At 49.2% G+C, this 19,878-nt stretch overlaps 1 protein-coding gene across 4 annotated transcripts; it reads left to right on the plus strand.

Annotated features, from left to right (window-relative positions):
* Positions 1-590: 590 nt before the first annotated feature.
* Positions 591-19,479, plus strand: FOLR1 (folate receptor alpha). 4 transcript variants are annotated; one of them, XM_063784304.1, is made up of 7 exons: positions 591-730; positions 12,817-12,911; positions 13,723-13,788; positions 15,315-15,490; positions 18,451-18,639; positions 18,792-18,927; positions 19,077-19,479. In XM_063784304.1, the coding sequence occupies exons 4-7, from the start codon at positions 15,323-15,325 to the stop codon at positions 19,355-19,357; spliced, it is 774 nt and encodes a 257-aa protein (XP_063640374.1). In that variant the 5' UTR covers positions 591-730; positions 12,817-12,911; positions 13,723-13,788; positions 15,315-15,322; the 3' UTR covers positions 19,358-19,479. The 4 variants fall into 4 exon arrangements, with proteins under 4 accessions (XP_063640374.1, XP_054518508.1, XP_063640373.1 ...); XM_054662533.2 differs by lacking the exon at positions 13,723-13,788 and having other exon boundaries at positions 591-751; XM_063784303.1 differs by lacking the exon at positions 13,723-13,788.
* The last annotated feature ends 399 nt before the right edge of the window (positions 19,480-19,878 follow it).

The raw sequence follows: 19,878 nt of genomic DNA on the forward strand, positions 1-19,878 counted from the left end.
CGCCACTTTATCCAGGACACCGGTCTCTATGAGTGCTCACCCAACCTCGGGCCCTGGATCTGGCAGGTATGAGTGCCATTCCCACAAACATGAACCTCATAGCTGGGTGCATTGGCTTATGCCTGTAATCCCAGCACTTTGGGAGGCCGAGGCAGGTGGATTACCTGAGGTCAGGAGTTCGAGACCAGCCTGGCCAACATGATGAAACCCTGTCTCTACTAGAATACAAAAATTAGCCGGGCATGGCGGTGGGAGCCTGTAATCCCAGCTACTCAGGAGGCTGAGGCAGGAGAATCGCTTGAACCTGGGAGGTGGAGGTTGTAGTGAACCGAGATTGTGCCATTGCACTCCAGCCTGAGCAACAGTGCGAGACTTTGTCTCAAAAACAAAACAACAACAACAACAAAAACAACACAAAACATTAATCTCAGCAGAGGGCACAACCTGCCAGCCACTTGCAGAGAGGGCTTGGTCCAGGAATTCGGGTCTGAGGGTGGTGGACGCCCTGCCCCCTCCCACAGCTCTGGTCTCCTTCAAGGGTAAAGCTGCTGAGATACGTGGCTGACAGGAGTGTTCCGTCTCCTCCCCACTCAGGTCAACCAGAGCTGGCGCAAAGAGCGCATTCTGAACGTGCCCCTGTGCAAAGAGGACTGTGAGCGCTGGTGGGAGGACTGTCGCACCTCCTACACCTGCAAAAGCAACTGGCACAAAGGCTGGAATTGGACCTCAGGTGAGGGACGGAGGAGATGAGGTGAGGAGTGGGAGTGGGGCTTTGGGGTTGGGAGGGGTGTGGTCTGGCCCAGAAGCTAAGGGTCTTACGTTCTCCTCCCTCAGGGATTAATGAGTGTCTGGCCTGGGCCCTCTGCCACACCTTTGAGCCCTACTTCCCCACTCCAGCTGCCCTTTGTGAAGGCCTCTGGAGCCATTCCTTCAAGGTCAGCAACTACAACTACAGCTGAGGGAGTGGCCGCTGCATCTAGATGTGGTTTGACTCAGCCCAGGGCAACCCCAATGAGGAGGTGGCCAAGTTCTATGCTGCGGCCATGAATGCTGGGGCCCCGTCCCATGGGACTGGGGCCGTGGACATTGGTTCCTGATCCAAGAAGGGTCCCCTGGGGTTCTTCCGACAACCTATCCTAATAGACAAATCCACATGTGTCTTGTGTCTTGTAATCTGGGGACGAGTGGGTTGGAGTGACACACTGCTTCATCTTTCCTATTGATAGTCCCCGAATCAGGCTGGAACTGGCTTGACATTCACTGGGAAGTAGGCTGTGGAGGTTGAGCCAGAATCTAGGTATCTATCTATCCCTCAGTCTGGTTCTCCTGAGACCCTCCCGCTCACACAAAGCTCATTACCCCCACACTATACACGGACAAAAGCGCAGGTAGAAGGAAGATGGGCAGAAACAGGAGATGAGTTATTGGGCTTCAGGTGGGGAAGACAGTTTATTTCCTCTTCCCTCACTAGATGTGGGCTGGGAGGAGATACTGGTTGGAGAGGAGGGTCTCAATGATAAACACCTGCCTTGTTTTTATTTGTTTGAGACTGGGGTCTTGCTATGTTGCCCAGGCTAGTCTTGAACTCCTGGGCCCCAGCGATCTTCATTCCTTGGCCTCCCAATGTGCTGGGATTATTGCGATAGGTCATTGTGCCTGACCTACTTTTTTTTTTTTTTTTTTTTTTTGAGACGGAGTCTTGCTCTGTCACCCAGGCTGGAGTGCAGTGGTGTGATCTCGGCTCACTGCAGCCTCTGCCTCCCATGTTCCAGCGATTCTCCTGCCTCAGCCTCCTGGGTAGCTGGGATTACAGGCACACACCACCACGCCCGGCTAAATTTTGTATTTTTAGTAGAGATGGGGTTTCACCATGTTGGCCAGGCTGGTCTCGAACTCCTGACCTCAGGTGATCCACCCACCTTGGCCTCCAAAAGTGCTGGGATTACAGGCATGAGCCACCGAGCCTGGCCTGACCTACTTTTTAATAAATGACAAGTAATGCTGCAATTAACAGTCTTGTACCAGCTGTTACAAGATTGTAACACTGAGCACCTTGAGCTCAGTGGCTCACAACTGCAATCCCAGCACTTTGGGAGGCCAAGGTGGGTGGATCACCTGAGGTCAGGAATGCGAGACCAGCCTAGCCAACATGGTGAAACCCCATCTCTACTAAAATATACAAAAATTAGCCAGGTGTGATGGCACATGCCTGTAATCCCAGCTACTCAGGAGGCTGAAGCAGGAGAATCGCTTGAACACAGGAGGCAGAGGTTGCAGTGAGCTGGGATCATACCACTGCACTCCGGCCTGGGCTACAAGAGTGAAACTCCGTCTCAAAACAAACAAACAAAAAATCTTGTACCTAGTGGAATGTTATACTGAATTCCAGAAATGGTTATTGGGTCAAGAGTATGTATAATTTTGATAGTTACAACTTTATGGAGATTTTATCAATGTGGCTCCTCCACCAGCAAAGCATGAGAGTGCCTGTTTCTCCGCTGGGTGTGTGAGAGCTCACACCTGTGATCCAGCACTTTGAGATTCTGAGGCAGGAGAATCTCTCGACCCCAGGAGTTCAAGATCAGCCTGGGCAACATGGTGGAACCGCATCTCTACAAAAAACTAAAAAAATCAGCTGGGCATGGTGGTGTGCGCCTATAGTCCCAACTACCAGGGAAGCTGAGGTGAGAGAATCACTTGAGCCCTGAGAGGTTGAGGCTACAATGAGCTGTGATTGTGCCACTGCACTCCAGCCTGTGCGACAGAGCGAGACCTTGTCTCAAAAAAAAAAAAAAAAAAACAGAGAGAGAGAGTGCCTGTTTCTCCACAACCTTGTCAACACAGTATGCCATCAAACTTTGGTTTTCTGCTCATCCTACAGGTGGGGAAAAGGGCAGCTCAGTGCAGTTTTCATCTGCCATTGTTCTGAGATCTTTCCATGTTGACCTATTGAGATGTTAAATTACTAGGTAATAATCCATTCTATGTGTACATCACACTGAATTCAGTCACCTCCTGATGGGCATTGGAAGGAATGGGGTTCTTTTATGATCTTGACATTGCTGAAAGCCACAGGCCAGTTATTTGGTAGAATACTGCTCCATTTGGGTTTGTTTCCTCATGATTCACTGAGGTTACACATTTTGGGCATGAATACCCTACACAGTTATTCCATGCATCGTAACAGGAGGCACGTGGTGAGGGGTTTGCCCATTCCTGGTGAGGTTAACTTTGATCTTTTGGTTGAGATCGTGTCTCCCAGGTTTCTCCACTACACTTTCCCCTTTGTAAGTAATAAATATGTTGTAGGGAGAGACTGGGGACTATAGATACTCTATTCATCAGCACACTTCCACCTACATGTTCCACTGTCTGATGGACCTTTTTTAAAAAAGTAAAAACAAAACCGAAATGTGTCTTATTATGTTACAGCTCTTTCACCAATCTTTCAATGCTTTCCAGTGGTATCAACTGTAAAAACTAAACTTCTTCAAATTAGCACAGAAGACCATGCCCCTCCTTTGAGCCCTCAAGCCAAATCTTCCCCACACCACCCCATAAATGAGCTCCACTCACACTTCTCATGTTGGGGGTCTTTGCTCCAGCAACTCCTCTGCGTGCCTGAAATGTTTTTCATTAATCCTCTGCAGACTGACCTGTTGTGGCCACTTAGATGATAACCTACAATTCCCCCCTAAAATGACTTCTGACCACTCAGCCTAAAGAAGCCACCCAGCCAGCTGATTTCTCATCACATCATTCTGTGCCCTTGCGTGGATTTTTGTCTGCTGTGTTTGTTGTCTGCCTTCCTCCTAACAAAACATACTCTCCCCAAAGCAGGGCTGTGCCTGTGTCATTTTATGCTATATCCCCAGAGTCTGGGTCAGTGCCTGGCACTGAGAATGTGCTCAGTAAGTTAAGGAATCGCTGCATCCATTCTGTCAGTCAACAAGTCCTTCTGAGCATCCAGTTCACTGGCCCATGCTGGTCTCAGCCAACAGGAAGGGAATTGAGTTCCTTGCAAGGTCTGGTGGGGACAGACAGTTCTGAGAACCAGTGACTCTTAGAACAAGGAGATGAGGCTTTCACAGAGGGAAGCACAGAGTGTGGTATTATTCTGCTGAAGCCCAAAGAGGTCAGGGAAGGCTTCCAAAGGAGTGTTTGCCAAGCACAAAACAGCACAGGGAATGGCATTCCGTGGACAGGTCTCAGCAAGTGCAAAGGCTTAGAGGTAATAGAAGTGCAAGCAGAATTCCAGGGTGGCTGAGAGAGAAGTTATGTGGGGAGTGGGCAGCAGTTAAGGCCAAAGAAGAAACACTGGATCTGCATTCCTTAGGATGGTGCCCTATGGGCCCCTCACAGAGCTTCTCTCCTGCAACTGCTAGGTGAAAGAAGGCAGGCTTAGAATCAGACCGAGATCAGTAGTTTCTGCAGCTGGGAAGATGAGTGATGTGAGATTGCATGTGTGATAGGCTGGCACTCAGGGAAGACCTCAGGGTTCTCTCCTCCCCACTCTGAGGCCCCTCTCCTGCTTCCTGAAGCCCAGAGTCTCCACCTCTGTGAGTCAAACACCTTCCTGTTATCTGCCTGGTCCTAGGGCAGTCTTCGGGTTGGGGTTAGAAGGAATGCCAATGGTTAACCGTGTGGTATTAAGCTTCCAGCTCAGGCAGATACTCTCTGGACTGGTTCAAGCTGACTGCCTGACTGTCCCTCCCTGCTGGCCCTAGCACCCAGACTCCAGATAGGCGCACCACCTCATCCTTCAGAGCAGGGCTCTGAGACTCCACAAGTGGTGAGGACTTACCAGAGGAACTGAACTTGACCTCCAACCCAATCTTTCATTTGCTGGTATTATTCTGAAGCCCTCATGGCCCAGGGGCCTGCCTCAGGTAGCAGGTCTCACTCCTGCCATGGAGGGGCCATAAAGTTCAGTTCATGATCAGCCCCCAAGCCATGGGCAGCAGATGAGAGGGCAGGAGCTCCATCTAGAGGAGCTACCGTGTTCAGGTGTTCCTAGACACCTGCCTGCCCTTCTCCCATCAGCACTGGGGTATAAAGAAAGAAAGAGGCCTGAGGGTTCCAGAGGCCTCTACCTGCTGAGGTTTTCAGAGAACTCAACCCTCTGGGAAATGCAAATAAAATCCTCAGTCCTCCAAACAACTGAATGGACACCTCTTGGCCAAAGAGACCCTGGAAAAACTTTAAAATCCAAGTTTCCTGGCCGTGATGATAGGTCACTCACACCTCAGTACACCTGCTTCCTCACAAACCGTTACCAGGCTTCTTTCCCAAGAGCTAAACAGAAACCAGCCCTGGAAAACCAAGAACAGGAGACTCCTTCACTGATTTCAATTTCAACCAACTGCGAGACTCCCTTCCCTTTCCTGATTTTGACATGACAGCTGATCAGCTTACAAAACATTCCTGGCTGATCAATGACTCTCAACCATGGACCAGTTCTGGCTGGTTTACAGAGGCAGCACACAAAGTGCTTGGGTCCTGTGTTTCCCCTTTTGACATATAGAGGCAAATTTCACTGCTTTTTTTTTTTTTTTTTTTGAGATGGAGTCTCACTCTGTTTCCCAGGCTGGAGTACAGCGGCGCGATCTCTGCTCAGTGCAACCTCCGCCTCTTGGGTTCAAGGGATTCTCCTGCCTCAGCCTCCTGAGTAGCAGGGACTACAAGCGCCTGCCACCATGCCCGGCTAATTTTTGTATTTTTAGTAGAGATGGGGTTTCACCATGTTGGCCAGGCTGGTCTCGAACTCCTGACCTCAGGTGATCCACCCGCCTCAGCCTCCTGAAGTGCTGGGATTACAGGCATGAGCCACTGCACCCGGTATCAACTGCATTTTAATGTCTCCACTCCAAAGGGAATATGGGACATATGTAATATGTATGTTTGCTTAGTACACATGTGTGCAACTGTCATGAATATTCATAGCTTCTCCTAAAACCTATTAAATATGTATGTTTAGCCAACTCTTTTAGCATAAAACCCTTGTTCTACCCTCACTCCACTTCCCAGCCTGCACATCATAAGAAATAAAGCTCTCCTAGGCTGGGCGAGGTGGCTCACACCTGTAATCACAGCACTTTGGGAGGCCAAGGCGGGCGGATTGCTTGAGGTCTGGAATTTGAAACCAGCCTGGCCAACATGGTGAAACTCTGTCTCTACTAAATATACAAAAATTAGCAAGGCGTGATGGTGAGCACCTGTAATTCCAGCTACTCAGGAGGCTGAGGCATGAGAATCGCTTGAACCCAGGAGGCGGAGGTTGCAGTGAGATCGTGCCACTGCACTCCAGCCTGGGCGATAGAGTGAAACTGTGTCTGGGAAAAAAAAAAAAGAAAAAAAAAAAAAGGAAAAGAAAAAAGAAAAGAAAGAAAGAAAGCTCTCCTTTCTAAATGCTTTACATTTAGATCTTGTGATTTTAAGCCAATATAATTGAAGACAAGAGTAGGATCCACGGAGCAGCCCAGGCTCCCCGCAGCGTGAGTGAATGCACTGGTGGCTGGTGGAGCCATTGACAGCTCAGTTGTCTCCCTGACAGCTTTGGGAGGAAGGTGGGTAAGCTCTCCCTGATCTAAGATCTCCTGGTTTTAGGTTGACATTTCAGAGACTTCATTTTTTTTCTCTGATCCTCTCCATCCAGACCCTGCAAGGGCTATCTTTGCTGTGTCCGGTTTCTAGTGGGGGAGGTTGGGGGCAGTTCAGCCTGACTCATCTGGCCCATCAGGTTTGGTGAGGATGCTCGCCCTCTAGTGGCACTCGCAGGGACATCTTTAAGTAAATGCTGTTATGGGGAACCTAGGTTCTAAGGGGACAGACAGTCCCTGACCAGCTGCCATCAGGAAGTTACATGTTTCGGAATTATGAGAAAAAGTCTTGTGAATATTTGGGATCCTAGAAAAAGCTAACCTGGAACAATTAAAAGCTTTATATGCCAAAATGGAGATCTTTTGACAGAACGTTTGACATGCCTAATTTCGTTTATTAGTAGGCACAATGAGAACAGAGAGAGTTCTAGACCTCTGAGAAGCAATGGGAGGCCCTTTTGTGTGTGTGTGTGTGTGTGTGTGTCTCAGGGTCTCACTCTGTCACGGGGACTAGAGCATTGTGTACAATCACGGCTCACTGCAGCCTCGACCTCCTGGGCTCAAGCCATCCTCCCACCTTTGCCACCCAAGTAGCTGGGACTACAGTCATCCACCGGCACACCCTGCTAATTTATTTTCAATTTTTAATTTTTTTGTAGAAACAGGGTTTTACCATGTTGCCCAGGCTTGTCTCAAATTCCTGGACTCAAGGAATCCTCCCATGGGAGACCATTTTTAAGTGGTATTATGAGAGCTCTAAACACAGGAATCTCAGATAACCTCCTTAAATGAGATTAATTCAAAACTGAAGGAGTCTAATTCAAAACTGAAGGAGTCTAATTCAAAACTTGACCAGCACATTCAAACCTATCTGCCACTATTGAACAGGTAGCTGGAGATACTGCAGAAAGCCTTCCAGCCCAACAAAGTCTCTGAATTCCCTGGCTCAAGTAGTAATAGATAATTTAATTGCCTTAGATTTTCTCTTAGCCAAACAGGGAAGAGTCTGTGTGGTGGTCCCTAAGATCTGTGGCACTTATATCAACATTTCAAGTGAAGTAGAAACTATACAGGGCTGGGCCCAGTGGCTCATGCCTGTAGTCCCAGCACTTTGGGAGGCTGGGGCCGGAGGATCGCTTGAACTCAGGAGTTTGAGACCAGCCTGAGCAACATGGGGAAACCCTGTCTCTACAAAAAGTACAAAAATTAACAGGACATGGTAGCACACACCTGTAGTCTCAGCTACTTGGGAGGCTGGGGCAGGAGGATTGCTTGAGCCTGGGAGGCGGAGGTTGCAGTGATCAGAGATCATGCCATTGCACTTCAGCCTGGGAGACAGAGAAAGACTCTGTCTCAAAAAATAAAAAGAAAAAGAAAAAAGAAAGCTGGGCATGGTGGCACACACCTGTAATCCCAGCTATTCAGGAGGCTGAGGCACGATAATTGCTTGAGCCTGGGAGGGGGAGGTTGCAGAGAGTGGAGATTTAAGATTACGCCACTGTATTCCAGCCTAGGTGCCAAGTGAGATTGTCTCAAAAAAGGAAAAGAAATTCATACAGAAATAATTTTCAGCCGGGCATGGTGGCTCACACCTGTAACCCCAGCACTTTGGGAGGCCAAGCGGGGCAGATCACCTGAGGTCAGGCTTTCGAGACCAGCCTGGCCAACATGGTGAAACTTTGTCTCCACTAAAAATACAAAAATTAGCCAGGTGTGGTGGTGCATGCCTGTAATCAGGAGGCTGCATTCAGGAGGCTGAGGCAGGAGAATTGCTTGAACCCGGAGGCGGAGGTTGCAGTGAGCTGAGATTGTGCCACTGCACTCCAGCCTGGGCGACAGAGCGAGACTCCATTTCAAAAAGAAAAAAGAAAAAAAAAAAGAATTTCCAAACAAGCTAAATGGTTACAAGACGTATGAACTACTGATCCCATCAATTACCTATTTAGTTGGCTTTCTACCACACTGGGAAGTTCCTTTCAAGATGCCATTCAAGTCCTTGTTATAGTAATAGTCTCCATTAACCTTTTCTTCTTAACATTTAATTACCTATAATATGTATAACCAACTGCTGTAAGTCTGCTGCTAAAACCAGAATTATGCTGGCTCAATGCGTAGAACTTATAGACAAGTTAAATTGGTAGCCCTACCATTTGGCCCTTATATTGCTTGATAGACCTTAGGGGTTGAGGTCTGCCCACCTCTATTCCTGTCTGGCCAGAGTTCAATTGGCTATAAGTCTCTTGGCCACAGGGGTCCCACCAAGGGACTGGATGGACCTGGAGCAGGCAACCTCACCATCCTGGCAACGACATGATACAAATTTTGCCATTGATGCTGCCTGTGGCTGATCTCAGCTAAAAAGAGGAAATGTGAAATAAAAAGAAAACCCGCCGGGTGCGGTGGCTCACACCTGTAATCCCAACACTTTGGGAGGCCGAGGCAGGTGGATCACCTGAGGTCAGGAGTTCAAGACCAGTTTTGCCAATATGGTGAAATCCTGTCCCTTCTAAATATACAAAAATTAGCCAGGCATGGTGGTGGGTGCCTGTAATCCCAGCTACTCAGGAGGCTGAGCCAGGAGAATCGCTTGAACCTGGGAGGCAGAGGTTGCAGTGAGCCGAGATCACGCCACTGCACTCCAGCCTGGGTGAGAGAGCGAGACTCTGTCTCAGAAAAAAAAAAAAAAAAAGGAAAAGGAAAGAAAAGAAAATCAAAGCCCCCTCAACTGACTGAACAAACCCATCTTGGCCAAGGAGACCCCACAAAAACTTCAAAATCTAAGTTTCTTGGCTATGATAAGACAGGAGGCTGGTCACAACCCAGTACACCCTCTTCCTTACTGTTACCGACTTTTTTCCTAAGAGTTAAGAAGAAACCAGTCCTGGAAAACAGATGGAAGAATCCTGCTGATTTCAACTTCAACCACCTGATGCTGTGGCCAGACGTCCCTCTTTTTTTCGTGTTTTTGTTTTTTTTTTTTGGAGACAGGGTCTCTTTTTTTTTTTTTTTTTTGAGACAGGCTCTGTCACCCAGGCTGGAGTGCAATGGCATGATCTCGGCTCATTACAGCCTCTGCCTCCTGGGTTCAAGTGATCTTCCCGCCTCAGTCTCCCAAGTTGCTGGGACTATAGGCACACACCACCATGCCTAGCTAACTTTTGTATTTTTTTGTGGATATGGAGTTCTGCTGTGTTGCCCAGGCTTGTCTCAAACTCCTGGGCTCAAAGGATCCACCTGCCTTAGCCTCCCAAAGTGCTGGGATTACAGGCATGAGCCACTGGGCCCGGCCTCTTTTTGTGATTTTGATATGACAGCTGACCAGCTCACAAAGCATTCCTTCCTGATCAATTCCTATTAACCATGGGCTGGTTCTGGCCAATTTAGAGAGGCGGCACACAAAGTGCCTTTGTGTCCTATGTTTCGCCTTTTGATGTGTACAGCCTAAGTCTGCATTTTTTTTTTTTTTTTTTTTTGAGACGTAGTCTCGCTCTGTCACCCAGGCTGGAGTGCAGTGGCACCATCTTGGCTCACTGCAAGCTCCACCTCCCGGGTTCATGCCATTCTCCTGCCTCAGCCTCCCGAGTAGCTGGGACTACAGGCACCCGCCACCACGCCCGGCTAATTTTTTGTATTTTTAGTAGAGACAGGGTTTCACCATAACACATGTTAGCCAGGATGGTCTCGATCTCCTGACCTCGTGATCCGCCCGCCTCGGCCTCCCAAAGTGCTTGGATTACAGGCGCAAGCCACCATGCCAGGCCTAAGTCTGCATTTTAAGGTTAAGTCTTGGCTGGGCATGGTGGCTCACACCTGCAATCCTAGCACTTTGGGAGGCCAAGGTGGGAGGATTGCTTGAGCCTAGGAGTTCGAGACCAGCCTGGGCAATATAGTGAGACCCTGTCTCTCTCTTTTTTGGGGGGGGCAGGGGACGGAGTCTTGCTGTGTTGCCCAGGCTGGAGTGCAGTGGTGTGATCTTGGCTCATTGCAACCTCTGCCTCCCAGGTTCAAGCAATTCTCCTGCCTCAGCCCCCAGTAGTAGCTAGGATTACAGGTGTGCGCCACCATGCCCAGCTAATTTTTTTATTTTTAGTAGAGACAGGTTTTCACCATGTTGGCCAGGCTGGTTTCGAACTCCTAACCTCAGGTGATCCACCCATCTCGGCCTCCCAAAGTGCTGGGATTACAGGCATGAGCCATTGCACCCGGCCTTCTTTCACTATTTTTAAATAAAAATATAAATAGGCCGGGTGCCGTGGCTCGCACCTATAATCCCAGCACTTTGGGAGACCAAGGTGGGCAGATCACTTGAGGCCAGGAATTTGAGACAAGCCTGGCCAACACAGTGAAACCCCGTCTCTACTAAGAAATAATATCAAAAAATAGCTGGGTGTGGTGGTGCACACCTACAATCCCAGCTACTCTAGAGGCTGAGGCAGGAGAATCACTTGAACCCATGAGGTGGAGGTTGCGGTGAGCCGAGATTGTGACACGGCACTCCTGCCTGGGTGATAGAGTGAGACTCTGCCCAAAAAAAACAAAAAAAAACAAAAAAAACAGGCCAGGTGCCGTGGCTCACACTTGTAATCCCAGCACTTTGGGAGGCTGAGGTAGGCGGATCACTTGAGGTCAAGAGTTTGAGACCAGCCTAGCCAACATGGTAAAACCCCATCTCTACTAAAAATACAATAATTAGCCAGGCATGGTGTCAGGCACCTATAATTCCAGCTACTCGGGAGGCTGAGGCAGGAGAATCTCTTGAATCTGGGAGGCGGAGGTTGCAGTGAGCCAAGATTGTGCCACTGCACTCCAGCTTGGGCTACAGAGCAAGTCTCCGACTCAAAAATAAATAAATAAATGAAAATAAAAATGAAAAAATAAAAAAATTAATGTTAAGTCTCAACCCCAAAGTGAACACAAGATGTATGTAACATGTATGTTTGCTTAGTATACATGCATGTGGCTCCCTTTCATGAACATTCATAGCTTTTCCTATAACCCATTAATATGTATGCTAGCCAACCCATTTTACATAAAACTCCTGTCCCACCCTTCCTCCCTCAAATTGCCTGCTTTTGGTCTCAGCCAAAGGCTCCACTTACCAGCCTGCAGGTTACAACCTGACATAAGAAATAATATTGTTTCCAAATATATAGATCTGGTGATTTTAAGTTCTCAGGTTGTCACAAGATTCAGGTATGGCTCACTGTTGCAGGACATAAGCTGGGATCTCCTGGGAATTGGTCTCTTTGTAGGCCCTAGAGAGCCTTCCTTCTTGGTTGATTTTCCTCTAGAGATCCAACTGTCTTCTCAGGCTCCCCTGCCTGCCTCCTCCTTGGGTCCTGTCCTATGGCATTGCCCAGGTTACTGGGCCCCCATTTTCCCTACACTTACTGCCACTCATAGTCTGATGGTTCCCACATCTGCATCCAACCTGGACTCTTCCCCTGAGCTTTCCCCTCTACAACCACCTCCCCCGGGCCGAGGGCACACAGGCACCTCGACAAAACAGTGTTCTATGTTTCTTCCTGCCCAAACCTGCCCCTCCCTCTCCCTTTTCCCATCTGTGGTACCACCATGAGCTCAGAGAATTAAAAAAATGAAGGCTTCTGTCATTGACTGGGGTGGAGATAGAGGGAAGAGTTAGCCCAGAATCACAGGTGCTGTAGAAAGGATACCTGAGTTGCCGGGAGAGGGTGTCCATGAGTTTGGGATGGAAGGAGAGCTTGGCCCTTCAAACAATAGAAGATCTGATCAAAAGATTCAGAACATCTGTGATTTTGTGGCTGGCGATGGGTGACACCTGGGCTAATGGGGTTGGGGGAGTTGGTGGCTCTACAATTTATGGCCTTGGGAGATCCTTGCTCTCTATAGCTGACTGGGAGGTTGGAAGCCTGGGCTCTAGCCCTTGCCTTGATCCTCCGGATCTCATTTTCCTCATCTGTCTAACAGGACAGAGGGGTTGGAAACTGATGAGATTAGCTCAAAGGATCCTGGCAGCTCAGGCTGCAAGATTTTTTTCAGACCTGAGTGTTTGGGAAAAAATTGGGTAGGTGGAGCTTAGGGACTGGCCTTAGGCCTGCACTGTTAATTCACCCCCTCCCACTACCCCATGGAGGCCTGGCTGGTGCTCACATACAATAATTAACTGCTGAGTGGCCTTCGCCCAATCCCAGGCTCCACTCCTGGGCTCCATTCCCACTCCCTGCCTGTCTCCTAGGCCACTAAACCACAGCTGTCCCCTGGAATAAGGCAAGGGGGAGTGTAGAGCAGAGCAGAAGCCTGAGCCAGACGGAGAGCCACCTCCTCTCCCAGGTATGTGACACTCCCCATCCCCCTTCAGAGGCCACACACCCTATGGTATTCCCACCATGTGTTAAGGATTTTCGGAACTGGAAGGGCCCTCTGTTTGCCTGAAGGCCAGAGAATCTTGAAGTGGAGACTGAGGCCCAGACCAGAGTGTGGCCTGCTCAAGGTTAAACGACAAGTTAGCGTTCATCCCCCTGAACTAGTACCTGGGCTCTGGCCCTTCAGTCCAGCGCTGAGTTCTCAGCTCTTCTAGTCTGGGGCCCCAAGGTTGGGTGTGGGGGTCATGATTGTTGGTGGGGAGGGGTCACAGCTGGACTAAGACCTGAAGGTGAGACTAGGCAGGTGGGAAAGGAGCTTGCAGAGTGATGCTGCTCAAAAGGACAGGAAGAGAGCCTGGCTTCAGAAGCAGCCACAGCAAGAGAGACTACTGACTGAACAGGTGGGCTCCACTGGGAGCTGGGGAAAGGATTTTCTCAGCCCCCATCCCCAGCACTGTGTGTTGGCCACACCCATGAGAGCCTCAGCACTCTGAAGGTGCAGGGGGCAAAGGCCAAAAGAGCTCTGGCCTGAACTTGGGTGGTCCCTACTGTGTGACTTGGGGCATGGCCCTCATCTGTGCTGAAATGATTCCACAAAGATTAAACTGGCTATCATTTGTTGATTTCCCCTTCTTACATTTAATCCTTGCAGGAGAAAGCTAAGCCTCAAGATAGTTTGCTTCTCTTTCCCCCAAGGCCAAGGAGAAGGTGGAGTGAGGGCTGGGGTAGGGACAGGTTGAACGGGAACCCTGTGCTCTAAACAGGGTTTGTTCCCGCAGGAACTGAACCCAAAGGATCACCTGGTATTCCCTGAAAGTACAGATTTCTCTGGCGTGGCCCTCAAGGTTAGTGAGTGAGCGGGTCCACAGGGGCATGATTGGATCCTGGAATGAATGAATCAACCATGAGAGAGTGAATGAACACTGGAATCAATAGAGTAGCAGAATAATGGATTGTGGAGCAGGAAAGAGAGCTGCTGGGTGGGAATTCAATTCCAGGCTTATCTGAGCCCTGCTGTGCAGTTGGCCTGGAGACAGCCCAGCTCAGGCCCTGCCTAGATCCCTGTCAAGGAGGCTCTGTCAAGAGGAGAGGAGGGGCAGCACGGGGGCAAGGCAAGCTTGTGAGCGGGAAAGCCATGTCCACTTTAGCGACTGGTATGTGGAAGATGAGTTGGAGGAGACAGATGGAGAGAAGTCATAGGAAATAAATTCTGAGCATTTTAGGAGGGCCCAGACACCTGGTGTCCAGTGGAGTGAAGGAAACAGTCGCCTCCCAAAATTCAGTGTCTGAGGTCAAAGGATTGAAGTTCTGTGATGACCAAGGAGAAGCCAGCTCTGTGGTAGGGGGCACAGGAGCTCCCCAAGGCCCCAGGGCTGTCCAGCTGGCTGTCCCCTGCCAGCACCCGTGCCCTGTGACCCCACCCCACCAAGATCCCATGGTTTCCAGGAAGGGCCTACTAAACTAGCTTGAGTGATGAGGCTAGAAAGGGGCTGGGACCAAGGTTTAAAAAGCAAAACAAACTAACAAAAACCATACTGCAGCCCCCCCAACTAAAACATTTTTATAAACTTTTTTTTTTTTTTTTTGAGATGGAGTCTTGCTCTGTCACCCAGGCTAGAGTGCAATGGCGCAATCTTGGCTCACTGTAACCTCTACCTCCTGGATTCAAGTGATTCTCCTGCCTCAGCCTCCCAAGTAGCTGGGACTACAGGCACACGACACCGCACCCAGCTCATTTTGTATTTTTAGTAGAGACAGGGTTTCACTATGTTGGCCAGGCTGGTCTCAAACTTCTGACCTCAGGTGATCCACCCACCTCAGCCTTCCAAAGTGCTGGGATTACAGGCATGAGCCACCGCACCCAGCCCATTTTTGTAAACTTTTACAATGAAGTAATTTGGTGTCAAAATCTGACCTGAAAATTAATGTGAGTTTATGTATAGTTTTAATTTATCCCACTAGTGTAACTGTTTCACCCCAGAATATACACTTGATTATTGGGTATATGAAAATTATATTTTCTTTGAATCACCTTTGATGAAATCCTAAAAAATTTTAACCCTGAAACATTTGAATAAGGCATTGTGGACCTATGGCAAACTCCTGGCTATTTCTGCATTTTGCCCAAATCCATCGTTGAATTATATCACCTGAACCTCGTGACCACCTGGAGAAGGCAATGAGGCTCAAGCCAGGGAGGGGTGGTGTCTAATCCTACCTTTCATTGGATCTGGGAAAACTGAGGGAGGTGGGGGCAGGGCTCTATCTGCCCCAGGCTTCCGTCCAGGCCCCACCCTCCTGGAGCCCTGCACACAACTTAAGGCCCCACCTCCGCATTCCTTGCTGCCACTGACCACAGCTCTTCCTTCAGGGACAGACATGGCTCAGCGGATGACAACACAGCTGCTGCTCCTTCTAGTGTGGGTGGCTGTAGTAGGGGAGGCTCAGACAAGGATTGCACGGGCCAGGACTGAGCTTCTCAATGTCTGCATGAACGCCAAGCACCACAAGGAAAAGCCAGGCCCCGAGGACAAGTTGCATGAGCAGGTGGGCCAGGGGGTGATCTGGGGTGGTGAGGGACTGGCTCAGGAAGAGGAAACGAGGACATGGAAATGCCAAACCCCATTCACTGGTGAACTGAAGTGGAGGAGCCCTTCAGTTTGCATTAATATGGGTAACTATTTCACAGACACTGTGTGCCAAATGTCGGTACAATGCCAACAGTTCACCTTCTTGGTTGTTGAGTTTCCGCATTACAGAAATAAGGAAGCAGGCCCAAAGGAGAGCCTGGGAAATGAAGTTGGAGTGACCCATCCTGGGGTTGACTGATTTAGGGATTTAGACTGGGAATGACTCCTCCAAAGATCCGAGGGAAGAAACTGCACACTGTGCATAGTGGCCTCTTTTCTGCCAGCCCTAAACAGCTCAAGAAGGGAGAGTCTCTCACATTATGAGGCTGGGTGCAAAGCATTCTTTTTTTTTTTCCTGAGACAAAGTCTCCATATGTTGCCCAGGCTGGTCTCAAATTCCTGGACTCAAGTGATCCTCCCACCTCAGCCTCCCAAAGTGTGGGATTACAGAAATGAGCCATATGCCCTCCTGAAGCATCTTGGTTCATGCATCTCGCAAAACTTTGGGCTGTGTCTCTCGACCACATTGGACCTGAGGTCTCCCTATAACATTTATTTTGCTACCACCCCTTTAATATCCTTAACATGATGATATAACTAAAGAAAAAGCAGAGGAAAAGTAATTTGTAGGCCGGGTGTTACGGCTCACGCCTGTAATCCCAACACTGTGGGATGTCGAGATGGGCAGATCACTTGAGCTCAGTAGTTCGAGACCAGCCTGGGCAAGATGGCAAAACCCCATCTCTACTAAAAAATAAAAAAAATTAGTCAGGTGTGGTGGCACATGCCTGCAGTCCCAGCTACTCAGGAGGCTGAGGTGGGCGGGTCAGTTGAGCCCAGGAGGCAGAGATTGTAGATTGTGCCACTGCGCTCCAGCCTGGGCAACAGAGTGAGACCTTGTCAAAAGAAAGAAAGAACGAAAAAAAGAAAGAAAGGAAGGAAGGAAGGAAGGAAGGAAGGAAGGAAGGGGAGGGAGGAAAGGGAGGGAGGCAAGGGAGGGAGGCAAAGGAGAGAAACTTGTAATACGCATTTCTTTTTTTTTTTTCTTGAGATAGAGTTTTGCTCTTGTTGCCCAGGGTGGAGTGCAGTGGCACAATCTCAGCTCACTGCAACCTCCACCTCCCAGGTTCAAGTGATTCTCCTGCCTCAGCCTCCTGAGTAGGCACACGCCACCATGCCCAGCTAATTTTTTGTTTGTTTGTTTGTTTGTTTGTTTTGTTTGTTGGTATTTTTAGTAGAGATGGGGGTTTCACCGTGTTGGCCAGGCTGGTCTCGAACTCCTCACCTCATGATCCGCCCCTCTCGGCCTCCCGAAGTGCTGAGATTACAGGTGTGAGCCACTGCGCCCGGCCTTAAGTGCACATTTTGTTTATTTATTTATTTATTTATTTATTTTATTGAGATGGAGTCTTGCTCTGTTGCCCAGGCTGGAGTGCAGTGGCACAATCTCAGCTCACTGCAACCTCCACCTCCCAGGTTCAAGCAATTCTCCTGCCTTGGCCTCCAGAGTAGCTGGGACTATAGGCGCCTGCCACCATGCCTAGCTAATTTTTGTATTTTTAGTAGAAATGGGGTTTTGCCATGTTGGCCAGGCTGGTCTCCATTCTTGACCTCAAGTGATCTGTCCACCTCCACCTCCCAAAGTGCTGGGATTACAGGCACTATGTGAGCCACTGTGCCCGGCCCACATTTTAATATTTAGCTTGTTAGCCTTAAGTAATGAGATTCAGGAAGCTTGAGGATAGGCCCACAGGAGCATAGTTTCAAGTTGTCCTGAATTTTGCAGCCATCACAAGTTAGTTTTTAAGGAAAAAGATTAGTTCCTAAGTTGTTTCTCAATAATTTATAATAAAATAACATCCACAATTGATTGGCTATACATTGTTTTCTTGTATCACAAATTCCACGAACAGATAATGGGTGAGGCAGCTAGTCAGGGACAAACACTTCCCAAGTAGCTGGGATTACAGGTGTCCACCACCACACTTGGCTAGTTTTTTGTTTGTTTATTTTTTGAGATGGAGTCTTGTTCTGTCGCCCAGGCTGGAGTGCAGTTGCATGATCTCGGCTCACTGCAAGCTCCGCCTGCCGGGTTCACACCATTCTCCTGCCTCAGCCTCCCAAGTAGCTGGGACTACAGGCGCCAGCAACCACGCCTGGCTAATTTTTTGTATTTTTAGTAGAGACGGGGTTTCACCATGTTAGCCAGGATGGTCTTGATCTCTTGACCTCGTGATCCACCCGCCTCGGCCTCCCAAAGTGCTGGGATTACAGGCATGAGCCACCGCACCCGGCCTAATTTTTATATTTTTAGTAGAGACGGGGTTTCACCATGTTGGCCAGGCTGGTCTCAAACTCCTGATCTCAGGTGATCCACCTGCCTTGGCCTCCCAAAGTGCTGGGATTACACAAGTGAGCCACTGCGCCCAGCCTGGGGTTACAATTTAAATTGCTTTTTTACCTTCAAATCTTTGTCACCTCAGTGAGGCTTAATCTGACCGCACTATTACACTGCAAGTCCCCATCCTTCTCTGCTTAATTTTTGTCCAAAGCAAAAATCAGGTGATGTGTTCATTGTTGTAACCCCAGTTTCTACAAAAGTACCTGGGTGAGAGTAAGTAGGATCTCAATAAAGGTTGAATTAACAAATTTTGTAATGACTGCAACTCCAGCAGGAGCTCCCTTTTGGGCTCCCACTGTCTCTGACGGCCCTCTCCCCTAAAGAGGTCCCAATAGCAAGTATTTTCCTGGGTGACTTCCAGTGGGCTGGGGAATCAAGGACTAAGAGGGGAGACACTGCATGTGGAATATTCTGGCTGTGCTGGCTGTGCTGGCTGTGCTGGCTGTGGACTGAGTCCTCTGTCTTCCCCCATCCAGTGTCGTCCCTGGAGGAAGAATGCCTGCTGTTCCACCAACACCAGCCAGGAAGCCCATAAGGATGTTTCCTACCTATATAGATTCAACTGGAACCACTGTGGAGAGATGGCACCTGCCTGCAAACGGCATTTCATCCAGGACACCTGCCTCTACGAGTGCTCCCCCAACTTGGGGCCCTGGATCCAGCAGGTACGCATGGCTTCCTGCAGGTACAAGACCTAGCGGAGCAGCTGAGCTTTCCAGGCATCTCTGCAGGCTGCAACGCCAGTTGCAGTTCTATTCAGGGCTGAGTTGCTGGGATTCTTGAACCTGAGCCCTTCTTTTGTACCAAAATCACCCAGGTGGATCAGAGCTGGCGCAAAGAGCGGGTACTGAATGTGCCCCTGTGCAAAGAGGACTGTGAGCAATGGTGGGAAGATTGTCGCACCTCCTACACCTGCAAGAGCAACTGGCACAAGGGCTGGAACTGGACTTCAGGTGAGGGCTGGGGTGGGCAGGAATGGAGGGATTTGGAAGTGGAGGTGTGTGGGTGTGGAACAGGTATGTGACAATTTGGAGTTGTAGGGCTGGCAGACCTCAAGATAGTTCCGGGCCCAGTGGCTAAAGGTCTTCCCTCCTCTCTACAGGGTTTAACAACTGCCCAGTGGGAGCTGCCTGCCAGCCTTTCCATTTCTACTTCCCCACACCCACTGTTCTGTGCAATGAAATCTGGACTCACTCCTACAAGGTCAGCAACTACAGCCGAGGGAGTGGCCGCTGCATCCAGATGTGGTTCGACCCAGCCCAGGGCAACCCCAATGAGGAGGTGGCGAGGTTCTATGCTGCAGCCATGAGTGGGGCTGGGCCCTGGGCAGCCTGGCCTTTCCTGCTTAGCCTGGCCCTAATGCTGCTGTGGCTGCTCAGCTGACCTCCTTTTACCTTCTGATACCTGGAAATCCCTGCCCTGTTCAGCCCCACAGCTCCCAACTATTTGGTTCCTGCTCCATGGTCGGGCCTCTGACAGCCACTTTGAATAAACCAGACACCGCACATGTGTCTTGAGAATTATTTGGATATGAATGGGAACATGACTGTTCTGTTTTCCAATTCCCATTGATTGAAACCAGTGAGACTGGGCCAATTCCTAGCTCTGACAGTTGCTATAAACTAGCCTAATACTTAACTATTCTTCTAACTTAGGAGACATTCGTAGCTCTCAATTTCATTTTTTACTATTGCTCCAATCTAGAGCCAAGCCCAGGAATTTTTCATTTGTTTGTTTTGAGACAGGGTCTCACCCAGGAATTTTTTGTTTGTTTGTTTTGAGACAGGATCTCACTCTGTCACCAGGCTGGAGTGCAGTGGCATGATCTTGATTCACTGCAACATCTGCCTCCTGGGCTCAAGTGATCCTCCCACCTCAGCCTGTCAACTTGAGACTGCAACCAT

This window comes from Pan troglodytes, chromosome 9 (genome assembly GCF_028858775.2).
Source record: "Pan troglodytes isolate AG18354 chromosome 9, NHGRI_mPanTro3-v2.0_pri, whole genome shotgun sequence".
NCBI lineage: Eukaryota > Metazoa > Chordata > Mammalia > Primates > Hominidae > Pan > Pan troglodytes.

Excerpts from the sequence above, each read along its gene's own strand:
- FOLR1 (XM_054662533.2), top strand. The coding sequence starts at position 15,323 with ATGGCTCAGCGGATGACAACACAGCTGCTGCTCCTTCTAGTGTGGGTG. Across the intron at positions 15,491-18,450 it reads AGGACAAGTTGCATGAGCAG|TGTCGTCCCTGGAGGAAGAA; the intron begins GTGGGCCAGGGG and ends TCCCCCATCCAG. Across the intron at positions 18,928-19,076 it reads GGGCTGGAACTGGACTTCAG|GGTTTAACAACTGCCCAGTG; the intron begins GTGAGGGCTGGG and ends TCCTCTCTACAG.